The 20,987-nt window shown below is 41.2% G+C and overlaps 1 protein-coding gene across 1 annotated transcript in view; it reads left to right on the top strand.

The window, feature by feature from the left end:
- The window catches only part of LOC111871396 (scavenger receptor class B member 1), a 58,279-nt gene that overhangs the window by 25,852 nt on the left and 11,440 nt on the right, over positions 1-20,987 (top strand). Inside the window, exons 2-6 of the mRNA XM_023864485.2 lie at positions 5,606-5,697; positions 9,409-9,572; positions 15,500-15,647; positions 16,896-17,102; positions 20,146-20,394. Of these exons, the coding sequence (XP_023720253.1) occupies positions 5,606-5,697; positions 9,409-9,572; positions 15,500-15,647; positions 16,896-17,102; positions 20,146-20,394 (860 nt within the window). The remainder of the gene's footprint in view (positions 1-5,605; positions 5,698-9,408; positions 9,573-15,499; positions 15,648-16,895; positions 17,103-20,145; positions 20,395-20,987) is intronic.

The raw sequence follows: 20,987 nt of genomic DNA, 5'->3' as shown, positions 1-20,987 counted from the left end.
GGACGCTAAAATATAACACCACAAACTTTAATTGACGCAAGTAAAGAGGTTGGTCTAGAAGTAAATACAGAGAAAACTAAGTACATGTTGCTGTCTCGTCCCCAGAATGCAGATCAAAATCGTGGCATAAAAATAGCTAACTGATGCTTTGAAAATGTGGCACAGTTCAGATATCTGCTGTCTAAATCTTAAAATTAGAATATACAGCACTATAATTTTGCTTGTGGTTCAGTATGGGGGTGAAACTTGGTCTCTGACATTAAGGGAGTAACATAGACTGAGTGTGTTTGAGAACGGGATGTTGAAAATATTTGGACCGAAAAGAGATGAAGTGACAGGAGGGTGGAGAAAACTGCATAACGAGGAGCTTCATAAGTTGTACTCTTCTCCAAGTATAATTAGAATGATCAAGCCAAGGAGGATGAGATGGACAGGGCATGTAGCACGAATGAGGAGAAGAGGAATGCATATAGGATATTGGTGGGAAAGCCAAAAGGAAAGAGACAACTAGGAACACAAAGACGTAGGTGGGTAGACAATATTAAATTGAGTCACCATAAGTGAGTGTAACTATTTTATTAATGTTGAGCAGCCAGAAGATAGCGATTTTGTGACGAAACTTCGGGATCTATAAGAACAGTGACTTTCTTGAATAACTGGTAAGTGTTGCTGCCCATGAAACTGTATGAACTCTGGGTCAAGCGAGTTCGGATCTCTTGTATGAAAGCCAAATTCATAATTGTAATTTGAGGATGGTTTAATCGTTGTTTAATAACAACACACCAACTACTGAACCCAGGCGTCAACTGAAAGGGGAGAATGATTTGGGAACAAGTTATGCTGGGAAATTTTAAGGAGATATCATTAAGTAAAACCACGAAAAATGTTCCAATGTAAATTCTTATTGGTCGAGATTCGAAACAGATATATTTGGAAAAAGTCTCGTGTTTTATATTCTGAGGTAACATACGTGTTCGAAATAAAGAACACTTGGTGGCATCATCCCAAACCGTTACACCATCGTTGCATCATAAATAATTGTTTTATAACCGTCATTATAAAATGTCGCCACTGGAGCCTATTCTGGTCCAGCTAAATTCAGTCGACATCCTATAACCCATTTTCCTTTCCATCCCATCTACGTATCCGTATTCAAAGTGATCGGTTTCCTACATATTTCTAGCTACGACCACTGATTTTCTATATATATTGTGTCCGAAAAGTAATGGTGGGATTTCGGGAAGTTCTCCCTCCAAATACGAATAAGAACAAATGCGGTATCACAATGAATGATTGTTACATTCCTCCACTCAGTTTCATTAGTGGCCACCAGGGACCACCACGTTGCACCCTTACATTCTCTCATCCCTCCCTAGATGGAGGCTGAGTACTCGATTGTAATCAAGCGCTTGGAAAAATCAGGTTCTGCAGATTCTAAAGTTGTAGTGTTGAACACAAGTTTTTTCTTTGTATTTCTGTTGACTTTTTCGATTTCTATACATAAAAGTGACAAGTAACTAAAGTGTGGTTTCGGGCAAAAATAATACTGCTTGGCGTCCACGTACTTCTGAGCGCTGACTCTCTGAAAGAAGGACAAGTGGCCAAGAAAAGAGGTAAATAAAATAGCGGAAGAAGAAATCATTGACGTAGCTGGGGAAAGAAGTGGTGATGCAAGATATGGATTGCGCAAACAAAGAGAATAAAGTCAGCAAACCAAAGAAGAGGGTTGCGGGAATAAGTACTTGAAATGCTTTCAGATGACAAACTGATGGCGCAATTTTGTTCTGTAAGAAACTGTAAATAGCCGAGCGGTCTAAGGCATGTACTGTCTTCGCTCGTTTGGAAACCGGGATCGTGGGTTCGAATCCCACTCAGGGCATGGATGTTTGTGTGCGTTTTTTTGTGTTTGTGTACAGGTAGAGGCCTTGCGACGAGCTGATCACCCGCCCAAGGAGTCCTACCGAATGTGTAAGATGTAGAAAAACCGAAGTGAACGGAGAAGTTCATGGGGTTAGGCCTAGGCCCACTGGGGCTGTAGTGCCAAGGAAAAAACCCTAAAAACCAAAGAAATCCTTAAACGATAGTGTAAAGGAGAGTAGTAATGAGAATCAAAATATAAATAAGTCTCAGAAGCATAAGCCAACCAAGGTGAGAACAGAACAAGGACAAAGCAAGAGGGTAGAGTCTCAACCCCAAACCTGGGAAACAAGGGAAGTTTAACGCGGATATCAAGACTCAAATACACAAATCAAGATTAAAAAATGTAGAGAAAAGGAGCGGCCCAAAGGACCAGAGTGTGTAAGAGAAATCTTTAGACGAGTTGTAATCTATTTAGATGTAGAACGAAATCAAGAACATATTGGTAACCGTGATAATTCACGGGGTCGCTAAATCAATAGTAAGACACCTGAGAAAATCCGTCAAACTTCACGAGCAACATTACAACGAAACACAACTGGAATCAATAAATTAAGTTCGTTCAATGGAACTGTAGAAGCCTTAAGTTCCCCGAATTTCAACAGAGGGGCCAACACATTGACGTCATAATATCCGAGACCTGGCTTGACGAAGCAGAAAATGTACAGTATATCTGTAAGTCTTTGACGTGGTGAGAAAAGAAAGGAACGAAAGAGCAGGTTGTGGTGTTGACGTTTTGTGAATAACGAACTGAAATATTCGCGTAAGGATGTTCTGTATAATGGTAAAGTTGAAGTGTGTGCAATTGAATTACATACTGATTAAGATAAAATACTAATTATGTCACGTTACAGAGAGCCACACATGAAAATCGAACTATGGATATGCAAAAAGAATTCTTTGCATAATTCGAAGGTAAATTCTTGATTGGCGGAATCTTTAATGTATACCGTCATTCGTAGGGTAATTCGAAAAATGTGACTATCGGCAACAACATATTCCACTGTAAAACTGAATTGTAAAGAAAACTTACGTTGCTTAATGACGGCTCTCATTCATACATCTACGACGTCAGAGGATCTAAAGCTGCCTTCGACCGAAATTTTGTGGACCCAAGATCAGCACTATTACATATCTGGAAGGGTGGAACAGATCTCTCGAATAGCTACCATTTTCCAATTTCCACCGAGTGTAACGCCATAACCAAGAAAAAGCAGAAGAAAAGCTTCTAGACTGCACAATGAAGGCACCGATTTGACTGCCTTCATGGAGAAGTTAAGGAAGAAATCACGGAAGTAAAAACGAATAATGGATGAATCAGAGAGAGAGAGAGAGAGAGAGGGAGATGTAAAGGAAAGGTACGATAATTTTATCCAGATAATTAAAGGAAAATTACAAGAGACCACTCATAAAAAGCAAAACAACCTCGAAAATGGAGGACAAGGAAAAATAGGAATTACAGATAAGAAGCCAGTGTGTATGATGAAACAGAATAGTACGAAAAGGTAACTTGGATTAGAAAAGCTAAATTGCTTAAGTTTAAATAGTGTAAAACCGAAGGGAATTTCTTGGGATACAGAAGGGCAGCGATTAGCGGAAAGAATACACTAAAAGTAATCAAACACGAGAATCGCAAAACTTTCTGCGAGGGAATAGATAAATGAAAAATTGAAATTTAGGTACAACAAGACAGAAATGGAACGCGAATATAAAGAAGAACTAGAACTTTTGAAAAGCTATGCTCACGGGTGGATGACCCGATGCAAACACCAGCATTCGTTCATGATAATCAGGATCAATTCCTGGGCTCATGAATATACAATTCAATAACTCCACTTCGCAATTAAAATTTTCAGAGCCCTATCGATCCAGGTATGGGATGAAATAGACTAACTCATAATTCGCAATTTGCCAAACAAAGCTTTAGAAATTTTGCTATAAGTTTGTAAGGATAATTGATTTGTTTCATCCTGGATCGTCACACAAACAATATCATGAAAAGTTAAACAGTTCCGTCTAGTGTGTCGGGTGATCATCAGTCACACTAGACGGAACTGTTTAACTTTTCATGTTATAAGGATATTTTAAGAGAAAGAGCGTTCCCGGAAAACTATGAAAACACAGTAAAAGTAAAGAAAAAACGTAAAGCTATCCATGTACCAGGCCGTGAAGGCCCATAGGGTTGTGAGATGTTGAGGGTCCCACATTATCTAGACAAGCGGCTCAAAGATGGCGGTAAGATTGCCAGCCTTACGCGCCGGCCGCGCTTTACTCCCAAGGAAAATTATTTAATTAATTCCTGGTACTCATTTCTGTTAGAGGCTGGGTAAATCCCAGGGCCTAGTGCGGCTGGAAGGATTAGGTCAACTGAAAAAAATCCAATGAAAACATAGAATTTTCTTTAGCCATAAAAACTACAATAGGAGTGTAAGGCCTATATACATGGCATCATGTGTGTGCAAGGTATTAGAACGAATGGTAAATATACGTATATCCTGGGGGCTTGAAAAAATAAGAAATTCTCTGAAACACAATATGGATTTCGGCGGAACAAGGGATGCACAGACAAACTAGCAATACTAACAAGTGAATTAATAAAAGCTTTTGAAGAACGGAACAAGGTACCGGCGCTGTTCCTCGGTTTAAAAGCTCATACGACAACGTCCACTGAGGCTCCTTGATGGGTACACTCAAAGCAGTATGTTTCTCGGGAAACCGGTTAGCTTTCATCTTTAACCTGATCTCCTCGAGGGAACTAGAGGCAGACTATGGATGGCTAGATCTCAAAGACTGGACATACAAAGGATTACCGCAGGGTAATGCTGTGAGTCCAACCTTATACTCATGTTACATGACAGGACTGAAATCCAAAGTCAACCAGAACTGCAAACTCACTGAGTAAATAGATATTTTTTTTTTCAGTTAACAGACATAACAAAATTGCCGTATCAGAAGTGGAAAATATTATACAAAGTATTCAAGTTTATTTAAAGGAAAGTGCCTGGGAGATAACGCCACACACATGTCAACTGCATATTTTCGATAAAGAAAGGGACAGCAGATGGAGAGTGGGAAATCACGGTACAAGGAGAAAAGTTTTTTTTTCAGTCAAATGAATTAAAATTTTAAATCTGCACTTAAAATCTAATCAAGACTTGGAGGACGAATTCACCCAGTAGTTAAGAAATGCGAAAACCTGATTAAAATCGTGAACTGTGTGTCGCATACTGGGTGGGGATGCGAGCCCGTAGTTTTACTGAGACTCTATAAGGCACTTGTAAGTTCGAGGAGGGAATATGGCAGCTCTGTAGACTATGCTACAGAGGACCGGATGGGCATTGTCTAGGCCTTCTTTGTACATATATACATTTATTTAAATATCTCCCAAACCGCAGTTTAATGCTGTGCGATTTTGTAATATCCTTGGTCGTCTAGTCATGTTTACAAGAAAAGGAATGTTGTTTTGTTCTTAGACCAGTACGTATTGAAACCTACTAATTATGCTCAGAACTACTGGAGGCACACTTTCGTATAAAACTTAATTTCTTGAATATATTTCTAATTATTCTAAATACTGGTTCTCGAAATCCCACCATTAATTTTTGGACATTCTGTTTATGAATACAATAGTTATTAAGTAATTTGTTTCCAGCTGGTTATGTAAGCTGTGGTTCTGTTTACGTTGCAGCTTTGGCAGCCCTGTCGGTAATAGTCGTCATCGTCATTGTTGTCACTGCTGTCGTGTGGGCGAAAGATTTAATAAGACTGACGTTGCATACGGTGAGTAAGTGAATCAGACACCTCCCACGCTTAAGGATATAGAATAAAACGCTTCTTTTTTTTCCAAATAATACATTTCCTATACCGTTAACACTCAGTTTTAGCCTCAAGATCGGAACACACGTCTACAACAGGCAGATGTGCTGCTTTTCAATCTGACAACTTTGCCGGTACTCACGTACTCTTTGCTAGTATGAGTACTGGAGAGTGCAGACTAAGATAAGCATTGCTTCTTATAAATGTACATAAAAATTTATTTTATTTATTCTGCTGTTTTTTTTTATTGCTAGTGAGCTGGGACTAAGTCCCTTGTACTGCGGTCACTTCTGGCCTATTTTACCAGCCACAGATGATAGGTGAGGACGATTGTGGAGCAATTGGTGGAATGAAGATTGGCAGGAGAAAGCGAAGTACTCGGAGAAAACCTGCCCCAGCATCACTTTGTCCACCACAAATCCCACTTGACCAGACCTGGGCTCGAACCCGGGACGCCGCGGTGGGAAGCCAGAGACTAACCGCTTGAGTTATGGCGCGGCCCTTTCTGCTGTGTTAACTCCTAGCATCACGTAGAGTCGAATGAGAATAACAGCATAATATAAGTAGTGTGGTATGGAAAAGAAAGGGAGGAAGTGGTCGAGGAAAATCTCGAATCGAATCGAAGACGTACCGACTGTACCGACTACACCGACTACCAAACGTTTCTACCACGAGTTACGGTACATACACAATTCAGTAATTTTGAAGTACATGTCCCAACATATTTAGATTCTGTAACAATAAGCCTAGTGTTTAAGTTCTTATTAAATGCTGTTGCTCCTGATGAGACTCATTGATATATGTAAACGCTGAGTATCCTCTAAGGTTTATGCTTGAAAATATTTAATCGATCATGATGCTCGAACGATATAAAATTCTGTTTATACTAGTTATTATATTATGCAGTATTGAGGTCACGCGGTAGCGTAGCTGGTTGAGGCACTATGTTACAAGCCGGAAGGTCTCGGATTCGAGTCCCGATGAGGTGGAACTTTCCAATTTACTTAATATTTCCAGCCGCACTTTAACCCTGGGATCAACTCAACCTCTAAAAGTAATGAGTACCAGGAAACTTCCTGGGGTGTAAAGGGCGGCTGCTGCTAAGACTGACAACTTTACCGCCATCTGTGAGCCGATTTTTTGAGAAATAGTGGGTCTGGAACGGGGTTCACTCAGCCTCGTGAGGATAATTGAGGAGCTACTTGAATGGAAAAGTAGCGGCTCCGGTCTAGAAAACCGAGATTTACGGCCATGGAGACTCGTTGCGCTGACCACGCGAGACCCTCTATCCGCTAAAATTGACACTAACTTCGCCGACAAGCGGCGGTCGCTCGGTCGGTATAGTTCGCTTGCGGGACTAAAACCACGGAGTTTTTTTTTATTATGCAATATTAATCTTTATCCGATTGAAAGAACAGAAATTTATAGAGGATATTTAGAGCTTAGAGAGAGCAAGTGAAAGGAAAACTATATAATCATGTACTTCCTACTTCGTGAACATCAGAAAGTACGTATTTTATCAGTTTGATCCAATATAGGAAGATGGGGTGAGTGGGATATATAGGATGCATGAGGAAGGGGAAAGGGTACAAATTTATAATCGGAAATCTTGAAGGGAAGAGGCAAATTGAGGCAACTACATAGATACTGTCCTATATTGAAGGACAACTTTTTAAGTGGATTTTAAAGTGATCGGAACTCAGAATTTGGATAGGATATTTGACTACGGCATTGAAACATCAGGTTCACTGAAGACTGTTAGCTTCTCAAGAAGTACTCTGCAGTTAGTTATGTAGTATGTTACGTAGTTAGTAGCTATGTAGTTTTTTAGTTAGTATGTAGTACAGAAGAAGTCTCACGTTTCAACAATATTAAACCAAATCCATTGCGTAAAGTCCATTTTGCATGTCTTGTTCTCGTCATTTTCCTTCTTCCATATTTTAATTTATATTCTTTGTTCCATTATCTCTTTTCCTTCTTCTACTTCACGTTCTTCCTTCTATCTTCTCCTTCTAGTCTTTCTCTGATCCCCTTACGCCAACATATTTTTATCTTTCTCTTTCATTCTCCTTGTCCTGCCTGTCTTTTTCTTATATCTCATCTCCTCTCCTTTAGTTTCGGCTTCCGTCTTCTCCTTCATATTCTTCTGTGACTCCTCTTTATATTATTTTTCATTCTTCTTTTACACTCTTCTTCACTATTTGCTAACGATTGTAGGTTCAGCGTTTGAAAGAGTCGAAGTGTAATTCCGTTGATTCGAAATCATTCTTAAACCCATTTGTGAAGCTTAAGCGGTTAGTCGCTGGCTTCTCACGGTGGCGGCCCGGGTTCGATCTCGGGTCTGGTCAAGTGGGATTTGTGGTGGACAAAGTGGTGCTGGGGCAGATTTTCTCCGAGTACTTCGGATTCCCCTGCCAATCTTCATTCCACCAATTGCTCCATACTCACCTTCATCTATCATCTGGAGCTGATACAATAGGCCAGAAGTGGCCGTAGTACAAGGGACTTAGTCCCACCCCAGTAGCAATAAAAAAATAATAAACCCACTTGTAGCAATGGAAGACAGGATTGGATGAAGATCTTATCAACATATTTGCTCTCCAATTTTCGAAAATTTGTCGCTTTTCCCGCTGCTTTGCATGCTCTTACGGTTTACAAAGTAGATAAAGGAAATGTTTCAGCAGGTGGGACTCATGTGGCTCAACCTTATTGGTAAGTGTTCAAATATACTAAAAAGTTTAGCCCGATATATTGACAAATTACATGCACGTAGGCGCGAGCACCCCCTCCCCACACACACATACACACACACACACCAACACACATGCAAATTCACACACACATACACACAGGCATGCACACATACGCACACGCATATACAAAAATAAAAGAGATCTCTTGAATTCTTAATTTGCCACGAAGGAGAAAATTAAAGTAAATTTAGGATTCAGGAATAATAAAGGAGAAGTACCATGCGGTTTCCGGGAATCTTAGCGTAAACTTTCATATAGAAATGAGGATAGTAAGAACTCTGGGTCACATATTGAACAGCTGAAATAGCAATACGCGGCAGCTCTTTCAGAGATTATCATGTGAACAGGGTGTTCAGCTGAACAAGTAAATTCTCTGCTGCTGTGGAGTCCGTATATTCATTAATTCATCTGTAATCTGTCAAGACGACAGGTCCACAGTCTCTTCCAAAACAGTTCCTCCACTGGATGCGATCTAGAGCTTTCTCCTTCAAATGAAAATATCCCCTTTTGTCCCCAAGGTCATCCAGCATCTTCTTACGTCTTCTTCCTCTTCTTCTCGTCACTTCTATCCGCCCATCTATGTTTCCTTCAATAACTTCTTTTAGAAGGCAGTTACCGCGTAAGATATGACCAATCCAATTAGCCTTCCGTTTTATTATTAGCCCGTATATACGAGTACAAATTACAAATGTTCGCTGTTTTATCCATTTTAACGAGCGCAATCCATCTCACATATTTCACAGTCCAGTTTAATTTCATCATTTCAACTACAGCTAAATCCTTCCGACGTAGTGGCCTTGTTTAGGTATCCAAAAGGGAATTTTGAAAAATTTTCTCGTTTCATAAACCTGCTACGTACCCCGTACATACATCATCTTTCATTTAATGATCCACACGCTGTTAGATGAATGTCTGCTTTCAGAACATGGGACTTGAGAACAACACGCTCTCCTACAACTTGTGGGTAAAGCCGCCCATCCTTCCTCTTGTGTCCGTCTATGTGTTTAACTATACCAACGCTGACGAATTCGAGAAAGGAATCGATACGAGGCTTCAGGTTGAAGAATTGGGCCCTTACGTTTACAGGTAGGTGGGAACACCAAGTCACAGATACTCTCGAAGCGAAATACATGTATCTCGATCCAGAACTATGTCACAGAAGGGGGCAGGGGGGAAATGGTGGATGCAAAGGGTAAATGCAGAGTACAAGGACGGATCCGGGTCTCTGGGCATGCTCTCCCACTTGCGGTCTTTTCTTTACCTCCTCATATTCTGGCTGTCTGGCCAACCCACGTTAGTACTTGGCAAGGGCTAACGAAGCTCGGAGATATTTTGCTATACCTGTAATTGCAGCGGTTATCATGCTCACCTTTATTTTTGCCATCCTCTCTGATTATTATTATGGTCACTGTTACCAATTGATCGGTTCGTAACTTAATTGTCAAATAATTGTCAACTGTAGATATCATATATTATCGGTTGACATGAGAGAATAACTTTGCACGATGAATTGGAAAAGTATTGTAGTATGTAGGCCTTTTGCTAGGCAACGACAGGGAGATAGGCTTCGCAAACAAATACGTTCCCACGGAAACGATTGAACTGCAACAGTGAGGAGCGGTGTTTTCTGTGCGGTCCGTGTCTAGATGGTATAAGCGGGGCAAGTTTGGAGCTCCAGTTAGTCAGTTAGTGAATAGAAGAGTAAAAAGTTGGTGTGAGATGGCCGCCAGCCTGGGAGTTAATCAGTTAGAGAAATGAGTCAGTGGTGGGATTTTGCTAGTCGTTAAGGAAATTATCAGGAAACCACCAATGAAGACATAGAATTTACAGTGATCTTAAGACTGTGTATAGCATTGAGTCTGTTATAATTACTTGTCATGACGTGTAAGAGTTCAATAAATCCAATTACCAATTCAAACCTCGTCTATAGTCACCCATACAAAATTCTGTGGCTTTAGTCAACAAGCAAATTAAACCGACGGAGCGACCACCGCTTATCGGCGAAGTTAGTGCGAACTTTAGCGAATAAAGGGTGTGGCGTGGTCAGCGCAACGAATACCCACTGCCGTTAATTTCGCTTTTCTAAAACGGAGCCGCTATTTCAGTTATCCTCACGAGGCTGAGTGGACCCCGTTCCAGACAAACTACTTCTCAGAAAAACTGGTAGCTCCGGGAATCGAACCCATACCTCTGGATCTGTATCCAGGAACTCTGACCACTAGACCGCAGAGGCGGCCTGGTCACCCATACATGTGACAGTATTTTGGGAGAAATGGCAGAGGCACATTTCAGGGTGTCATGAGGACAGTAGCGTGGATAATTTGACTGATACTATGTCAAACTCAAGTGAAATTGTAAAGATATGAAGTAGATAACTCAAAATTAAAAATGACGCTAGTTTTCTCCGGTCGGTGGTAGCCTTCATGCGCATGTTCTTAAAGCATACCACCACAGCTATCAGCACCCTGTCCTGCGTCATTGTTATCCCGCCTATCACTTATCAGATAGTGACTGTCCAACTTGAGGTTAATGATTAATATGCAACTCACAATTAGACGGCCAAATGGACATTGCATTCATTTAGATTAGGTTTCTACAACTTACGACAGTGGGTTCGAACCCAAGATCCCAGCGTTCGAGGGAGTGAAGCCAGTTCAGGCCGTGGTCACTGTGATCGGCTCTTGTAGTACTTACACCCGCGATTTGCTGTAACGTGTAATGGATTTTTATCACAGATTTTTTTATTGCTAATGGGGTGGGACTAAGTCCCTTGTACTGAGGCCACTTCTGGCCTATTGTACCAGCCCCAGATGATAGGTGAGGGTAATTGTGGAACAATTGGAGAAATGAAGATTGGCAGGGGAAACCGAAGTACTCGGAGAAAACCTGCCCCGGTGCCACTTTGTCCACCACAAATCCCACTTGACCAGACCCGAGATCGAACCCTGGCCGCCGCGGTGGGAAGCCAGCGACCAACCGCTTGAGCTATGGCACGGCCATAGGACATATAACATCAGATAAAATTATGAAATTCATTGAGCTGTTGAGAAGAATTCGGTACAAGCACAACAGAGATTTTTAGTATTTTAGGACTACTCCTCTTAAAAATCATATATTAGGGCCAAAACTCTAAAATATAACCAATTTCATTAAATTCGGTGTGTATGTATGCCCCCTTGTTGGTGTCTCCACCTTATCGTGGTGAGGGGGTTTGAGTATGCCAAGGACCCTGAGAGCTATACCAGCGGTAGTGTAGCTACTGGCAGGGCCTCCCTTGCTGGACAGGTCAAAGGGTAGGCATCAGACGAAGAGAGACACCAAAAACTGATGCCGGAAGCAGCGTCATCAGTAGCGACTTGAAGCACAGAGCAAATGATGCTCGAGATGGTTCAAGTTCGTATAGCAACAGGCGTGACCAGAGTGGTTTGAACGGCTGCTGTACTGCGATGTGGAAAGCAAATGGAAAAACTACCACATTATCACTTTTCCTGGATAGTCTCTTTCCAAAAACAGAGATACTATGTATGCGAGATATTTCCTCTGGAGGCAAAACAATCCGGAGGTAAACTACTCCCCCAATCGGATCTCCGGGGGGGAGTGTTTCTAGAGGAAATGTCATGCAGGCGTTACAACAAGAAAAAGTGCGAAGATCAGAAGAAACAGCATGGATACAAGATTGGAACATGGAATGTCAGGACCTTGAATCAAGCAGGAAAATTGGAGAATTTGAAAACGGAAATGCAGAAGAATGAAGTGTCTGTTCTAGGTGTCAGCGAAGTGCGGTGGAAAGGACAAGGTGAAATAAGAAGCGGTGATTATACAGTGTATTATTCCGGAGGTGAACGGGCTGAAAGAGGTGTGGCAATAGTGGTGCATAAAAGTGTAGTGAGGAGTGTTGTTAAGAAGATTGCTTGTAATGACAGAATTATTGCTCTGAAGTTAAAGGCGGAACCGGTAGATATACTGATTATACAAGTGTACATGCCAACATCAGAGTATGAAGATGATGAAGTGGAAAAAGTGTATGACACAATTGAAGAAATTCTTCAGGAAGATGGAAGAGGAGACACAAACAGCATCATATTGGGAGACTGGAATAGCATTGTTGGAGATGAACCATATCAGAATATTGTTGGATCACATGGACTAGGAAGACGGAATCACAGAGGTCAAATGCTTATTGACTTTTGTGAACGAAATGGATTGATTGTTACCAACACTTGGTTCAAGAAGCCAAAGAGAAGAATTTACACATGGAAGGCACCTGGGGATTGGAGGAGGCATCAGCTGGACTACATCCTTGTGAAACATCGATTCAGAAACAGTGTGAAGGATGTGAAGACGCTTCCTGGAGCAGATATTGACTATGACCACAACTTACTGGTTACCAAGTTCCGAACCAGGTTGAATAACATTATAAGATTTCAAAAGCGCAGACCTAGATGGGATTTGGAGAAGTTATATGCTCAAAGACAAAGCGTGCAGGAGACCCTAGAAGAGAAACTCGGTGCAATTGAAGGTGAAAGCGGAAATGCTGAAGTGCAGTGGAACAATATAAAAGAATGCATGTTAGATACTATCAGTGATTTGGTTGGCAAAGTTGAGAAGATAGCAAGAAAACCATGGGTTACACAGGAGATGATGAGTAAAATGGAGGAGCGAAGGAAATGGAAGAATGTCAACAATGAAGAAGTTAGGATGAAGTACAGGAGACCGAGGAATGAATTGAAAAGAGCCACGGACAGGGCCAAAAAGGAATATCTTGAGAAGATATGTAATGAGATTATGGAATTTCAAAGAACAGGCCGTTATGATTTGATGTACATGAAGACAAAAGAACTAGGATGGAAAGAGAATCATGGGATTCAAAATGTTGGCATCGAAGACTCCCAGGGGAATAGAATAGTAGATCAGAGGCAAGTGCTGAAAATTTGGGAAAATTATATTTCAGAACTATATGATCGACCTAATCGGCCAGAAACCTTAGAAGTTGAACCGGAAGAAGAAGTAGATACAGACGAGAAAGGACCATATATTTTACAAAGTGAGGTGGAAAAAGCTATCAAGGAAATGAGGAAGGGAAAGGCTACAGGAGATGATGATGTACCTGGAGATGTGCTCAAGTTACTGGGAGAAGGTGGTTTGAAAACACTGACAAAACTAATGAACACCATATATAAAAGTGGAGAGTGCCCCAAGGACTTTACAGAAGTTACAATGATTGCCATAAAGAAAAAGACAATAGCTTCAAAAAGCAGCGACCATCGCACAATAAGCCTTACTGCACATACAGCAAAGATAATAGCAAAGATAATTAAAAGAAGAATTGAAAGGAAAATAGAGGATATACTTGGAGAAGATCAGTTTGGATTTAGAAGAGGAAAAGGAACCAGGGATGCAATTGGGATGATGAGAATTATAGCAGATGATGGAAGGTGTACTAGTGAAATTAAATCCAGGATTGCCATGCAAAAGCTGCATTTAGCAAGAAGAAGAATCTTTTTACCAGCAAATTGGACTTAAATTTTAGGAAGAAACTAGTCAAATGCTACATCCGGAGCATGCTCTGTATGGGGCTGAAACCGGACACTTAGGGCAGTAGATCAGAAATATCTGGAAAGTTTTGAAATGTGGTGTTGGATAAGGATGGAGAAGATCAGTTGGGCCGATTATGTGAGAAATGAAGAAGTGTTAATTAGAGTCCGTGAGCAGAGGAATATCCTACACGAAATAAGAAAACGGAAGGCTAATTGGATCGGTCATGTTTTACGCAGAAACTGCCTTCTAAAAGAAGTTATTGAAGGAAAGATAAAGGGGCGGATAGAAGTGACAAGAAGACGAGGAAGAAGACGTAAGAAGATGCTGGATGACCTTGGGGACAGAAGAGGATATTTTCATTTGAAGGAGAAATCTATAGATCGCATTAAGTGGAGGAACTGTTTTGGAAGAGACTGTGGACCTCTCGTCTGACAGATTAGTGATGATGATGATGTATGTATGAACGTATTGTGTCCTTAAATTTAAATCAGGTGCTAGGTGTTCAATTCAAAGCGAACACATTGAACATTATTCTATTTCACGACAATCTCAGAAGCTAGGCTATATAAAGTTGGACGGCAGCATGTTTGGAGAATAATTAAGTGGAAATGATTAGGAAGGATACGAGCGTGGCCTATTCTAAATACTGTCACATGTAGGGTGGTACGCGCTACGAAAATTACGGATTTTAGATCTGATGATTGGATTTGTTAGCACTTCGGTTACACTCTCTCTCTTAATTACAGCAATTACAGCGCTATCGTCGGTTTACACACTTTGTAATTCACTGTTGCACACGCAATAGGATTCTCCTTCTTCTCTTGTCGTCTCCTGGCAGTGGATCTGAACACTGAAACAAGCACTTCAGAACACAATGAAGTCCTCTTGCTGTTTCTTGTTCAGTCACTCTGGAACTCAACTGCACTCTTCTGAACACGAAACTGAATTTCCTATGGCTGTCTCCTGCCTAGAACTCACTTGAACGGAACTCCCCTTAAAACTGAAAACTGTTATATCTGTAACTGTCATTATATAGCATCTGCACCGCCCACACATGGTAAACACAGACCTTTTGGTGCATAAGGAAGACCACAGAGAAAACGAGTCAAGTGATGGCTACCTAGCCAGTCCATTGGCGCACTGACTGTTGCCTAGCAATTAACTATAATATTCATCCTATTGTTGAGTGTGCTTGTTTATCGTGCCGTTGCCTAGCTATACGCGTTACACTACTATTCCAGAATATTCTGAGTAAGCATAGCCTGTGTCCCAGCTAAGATTTGAACCCTTGTATCTTACTGCGACATCAGCATGCTCAGTCCAGCATTCTTAAATAAACAAGTCAACGACAGCGATAGGGGCAGGATAAAACTAGATTAATGATTGGCAGGAGAGAATGGCAATAGTAGGAGGAAGCCTGCCACTTTTGTATACAACGAATTTTCCTGGGACTGAACAAGTGACCTGTGTTGCAGGCAACGGACGGAGAAGGTGAACGTGGTGTTTAACCACAATGGAACAGTGTCCTACCAGGAAAAGGTTTCCCTCAGCTTCGTGCCAGAGCTCTCCGCACGCCACCATCCTCGTCAGGATTACATTGCTGTGCCAAATATCCCACTCCTGGTCAGTATAAGGCCATTCGTAGCCTGCCTCCCTTATACGTAAAGAAAATATAACTCCACTGCTATATTGTTTGTGTGCTGTCTGGGTAGTGATTTTTGAGTCAATTGGCTAACTTCCTTCAGACTTACGAGTACAGTGAGTATACAAGACCGAAACGAGGGAGCGACACAGGGTCTCTGTGTTATACGGAGCCCGCTGCAAATGAATGACTACAAACTTTCTTTAGTTTATGTTTGTAGAATGCTAAGCAAGCACATTGCGACCACGCGAAATCTACCTCAGTATAATAGCTATAACAGACCTAACAATACAAACAGGAATAAGAATATGAAGACTGGCACGACGACAGGTCATAAATGTAAACTTAAACAGATGTACTTGTGAGAAATTGCTGACATTGTCGACCTCTGAATTTATAACTGGGAACTTTCCACTAGTGGAAGACGAACACACAGTAGGTGTGGTGGATATAAGAATACAATGATGCACAGAAGTAGACCATAAAATACATAATTATTATTTATGTTAATCTCTCAAGATGGAATCATAAAAAGCAAACAGATGATAGAGGATTTTTAGAAAGTATCTTAGCGTAATAGATTTTGTGGACATAAAGTGGAGTAAGCCGTTCACGGTAGCCGAGCGGTCTAAGGCATGCGCTGTCTTCGCTCGCTCGGAAGCCTGGATCGTGGGTTCGAATCCCACTCAGGGCATGGAGGTTTGTGTGCGTTTTTCTGTGTTTGTGTACAGGTAGAGGCCTTGCGACGAGCTGGTCACCCGCCCAAGGAGTCCTACCGAATGTGTATGATCTAGAAAAACCGAAGTGAACAGAGTTCATGGAGGTAGGCCTAGGCCCACTGGGACTGTAGTAACAAGGAAAAAAAAAGTGGAGTAAAATCCTGTACAAAGGATTTGAAATTCTCACAGCGGTTGTTTTAAAGAGTTTTACTTCTTTTTGTATACTGACATGTAGTCTGTTGAATGTTGACCGAAGTTTCGGTGGAACATGTCGGCTCCATTTCTTGCGTTGAAAAGTAAGTCAAGCAATATACCACCATGAAGCAAGCAGCATTCTACTCCGAAACGTCAGTTTACTTTCAACTGATTACGTGGTGCAGTAACCCAGAAGATATAATTCTTCTCTATCTAGGAGTTTCAGTCTACCCATAATCAATCAGCCTAACACTCAATTATTGACTTAATCGACCAGATGGTCAGTCGACGAATGACACTTTCTTGGCGTTACAGAGTGCCCTGTCGGTGCTGAAGGACTCCTATGTGCTGGCGCAACTCGCCTTCCTGGCCATGACTGCTGGCATGGACATGCAGCAGTTTGTCAGGATTTCAGTACACGACTTCTTCTGGGGTTACGACGACGCGCTGTTCAGCTTGGCCCGTACTTACACCTCCCTCACTCAGGAACTGCCTTACAAGAAATTTGGGATTCTCATGAAGGTATCATCAATGGGAACGATCCGTCATAACCGTGTTGATATGCATCAGTATAATTTTATTACTACCAGTAGCACCGCCGTACCGTTCATCAGAAACAAGTGTCAGTCACTAGATCGTATCGTTAGAATCACAATCATTGCTTGTAGCGCCATCTTCCTCATTGTTCGATTGGTCAGGACACTCGTGTATTACTGAAATGATATCGGGTTCGGAAACCGTGTGAAAGTAAGTATAAAGGGGCGTCCACATTACTTGTGCTAGTGCTCGTGTGACTCGCTATGCTCGCAAGTAATATGGACGATATTACAAGTCATGAGACAAGCAAATTTTAGTTTCTAATTTAAAAACTATAGCCAATAAATTAAAATACGACTATAGCCTGTACACACTACGAGTAAATATACGGATTCTCACGCGCCGAAGCCTGGCGAGCAACTGAAGTAGTGTGGACGAAGATTTACGAGCACAAGTAAAAGCCAGACGAGTCTTCCGACGAGCACAAGCACGAGTAATGTGGACGGGAACTTAAGTAGTAACAGCGATTAACGTGAAAAAGTGAGTAGAGCCAACAACCGAATTTTGGTGTAAGTCAAACACGTGCCATGCTAATAATGTCCAGCATAACATTACTGTAATCCCCATTTTCATGGCACATTAAACGATCTATGCAAGTTATATATCGTCCTTAAATTTCGTAGGAATATATCCTTAGTTGACCGGAATTTAGCCGCTCACAGTGGTGGCGCGGTCTAGGGCATGAACTGTCTTAGCTCGCTCGAAAGCTGGGGTCTTGGATTCGAATCCCACTCAAGGCATGGATGCGTGTGTGCGTTTATTCTGTGTTTGTGTTGGTAGCGGCCTTGAGACGGACTGATCCCCGTCCAAGGAGTCCTACCGTACGTGTAAAAAATATTACGAAACTGAAGAAGAGGCTAGGGCCCAACAAAGGGCTGTAGAGCCACTGAAGAATGGTTGAATGGATGAATGATATGATTTTATATTGTAGCGCAATGTTTTATCATTTGAAAGGCAATTATTAGACTTTGTTAAATTAAAAGAAAATTTTTCAAATTAATTCCCTTATTCTAATACCAAAGAGGGCAGAACATTTTTCATTTATGTTACAGTTCTTTATTGAATTATGAGCTAAAACATCGCATTTTCTTTACTTTCATGTTTTATTTACAAGTTCTAATTAATTTAAATATGCCTATAAGTCCATGATTTATTTAAACCGTCTTGCAGTGCATACACTCATCTAGCTCCTTCTCTCACTCGCACTACATGTTTCGGCATAAAAATGCCATCTTCAGGTGCTTACTCAATCCACGCCAAACTAGTTCATTGCATGCCTTGTCCTCACATTAAAATAACTAAAATATATATCTATCATATATATTGACAAATGTCGAACGTTAAAAACATTAAAATTGTTCAGGATTCCACATCGCTACATCGCACCTCACTACGCCAGTCACGCCCATTCTCCTCTGTTGGAGCACTCCTTCACTATTGTGTGTGTGTTGTGCTTTTGTTGTGTCTTGCTCCTGTGACTGCGTGTGACATAACATAACATGCCGAAACATGTAGTGCGAGTGAGAGAAGGAGATAGATGAGTGTATGCACTGCAAGACGGTTTAAATAAATCATGGACTTAAATCAGTACAACAGGACGCTAAAATATAACATGCCTATAATTATTTTGCCTAATATTTTTCATACTGTGTAGTTACATTTTAACTACTTTCCATATCACAGAGATCAGAACAATTAGATTAAAACCAAACTTATTTCTGGAAGACTTGTTCCCTGAATTTTTCCGCCCTTAAAAATTCCACGACCTCCGCCGGGTTTGAACCCGCGTACCTTGAGTCATGATGTGGGAACGTTACCCCTAGACTACGGAGTCCGCTTAGGGATTCCTTTACTTTTCTACTTTACTATTGCACTGTGTATTCCAATCGTATGACTCTCACCTCTCCGTCCCTGTGCAATTACGTCCATATACTGAATTCACATTTTGAGGCACACCATCTCTTCTTATTATTTATTCAGCACTACGTGCTTCGGCCTAACTGACCATCATCACGTGTGTAATATTGTAGATGAAAACTGATACTCTTTTGTTACGCTATTGTATTTTACATTTTGCGAGTAATGTAAAAGGCTTATTAATCTTTTACACGTGTGCAAGCAAATGTAACCACGATAAAAATAACCTATTGAAGCCTGAGAACAGAGAAGGCCTCATGTGTGCTGCAAATACAGTGATATTTGGAATAGGTGATTCAGTGAGGCTGTTTTAATTACTTTTAATCACGGATCAGTAAGTGATCAATAAATCAAATATATAATCCAGAACGCCTCTAGAGTCACTCTAATACGTGAAATTGTTGAAATTGTTGTTATCGTCAATCTTGTGTCATTTACTCTCTTATAAATCAATTGAAGGTGGTCCGTAATATTATTTTTTTTTATTTCTAGTAAGGTGGGACTAAGTCCCTTGTACTGCGACCACTTCTGGCCTATTGTACCAGCCCCAGTTGATAGGTGAGGGTGATTGTAGAGCAATTGGTGGAATGAAGATTGGCAGGGGAAACCGAAGTACTCGGAGAAAACCTGCCCCAGTGCCAATTTGTCCACCACAAATCCCACTTGACCAGATCCGGGATCTAACCAGGGCCGCCGCGGTGGGAAGCCAGGGACTAGCCGCTTGAGCTATGGCGCGGCCTAGGTCAGTAATTAAGTCTTTGGCTAATTACATTCCATCTTCACCCTGAGCTAGTAGATTAACTGTAATAAGGAGGAGGATGAGAGGTGTGAAGGGGTGAGGTGTAACGTTCATATATGAAGCATACAAAAACAGAGACGACAGAAAAAGAAGTTTACTAAAGGGCTTAATTTATAACACAGTATACCAATTGCAAGTTTGTTATGTAATGTATTAATAAACATTTTACATCTTTACAAAACTATTTTCCAGGATCTCAGGTGGCTTGTACTTGCGAAAGCACTCGACTTTAAGTGATATTTACCATTTCAGAGGAATGGCATAACGAGAAACCGAATTACGATGTATACCGGCAAGCAGAACTTACAGCAACGGGGGGTGATGTCACGACTCAACGGTGAAGAACGCTTGCATCACTGGCTAGGGGACGAGTGCAACCGAATTGACGGGACGGATGGTTCCATGTTCCCACCAAACCTTGTGAAACGCAATTCAACCATCTACATCTTCAACGAGGACGCGTGTCGGCGATTTCCTCTTGAGTACGTGGAGGACATCACAGTAAGAGCACATTCCTTTGCCGTCTTTGTGATATTTTCATGATGTACGGGAAGCAAGAAGGGCCGTATCATGGCTCAGGTGGGTAGCTGACCGCTTCCTATCTCTGAAGCCCGAGATAGAGCCCAGTTCAAGCTTTGTGGGAGTTGAGGTCAACATAGTGGCACTGGGTCGGGTTTTCTCCGAATACTTCAGTCTCTGCTATCAATTCTCATTCCACTAACCCCTCCACACACATTAATAAGCACTATTCTCACAATCATCATCTGGGATTGGTACAATAAGCCTAGTAATTGCTAGCATTCCAAATGGACTCAGTCTCACTCCGTCCTAAGGATTATATTATCTGAATGTTAGGTCAAATATAATTCCGTAATAACACCGTAGACGTTGATATCGTAAAGGATTATAGATTAGAAGTCTCAAAATTTCCCAAAGAGTTAGACGTAAACTTTATATATTGCAGAGCGCTGTCTTCTGGGATGTCCCATCATGAAGTCTGGTAGAAGGTCGCCGTTAGAAGAACTAAAGTTCTTCTTCCATCTTCAGGGAGATTAAGCATCGAGGAACTGTAGCTTCTGATTACTTTTTATGAT

The sequence above is a fragment of the Cryptotermes secundus genome, unplaced genomic scaffold (assembly GCF_002891405.2).
Source record: "Cryptotermes secundus unplaced genomic scaffold, Csec_1.0 scaffold236, whole genome shotgun sequence".
NCBI lineage: Eukaryota > Metazoa > Arthropoda > Insecta > Blattodea > Kalotermitidae > Cryptotermes > Cryptotermes secundus.
Note: the sequence above shows the minus strand (reverse complement) of the source record. Positions and strands in the feature narration are given on the sequence as shown.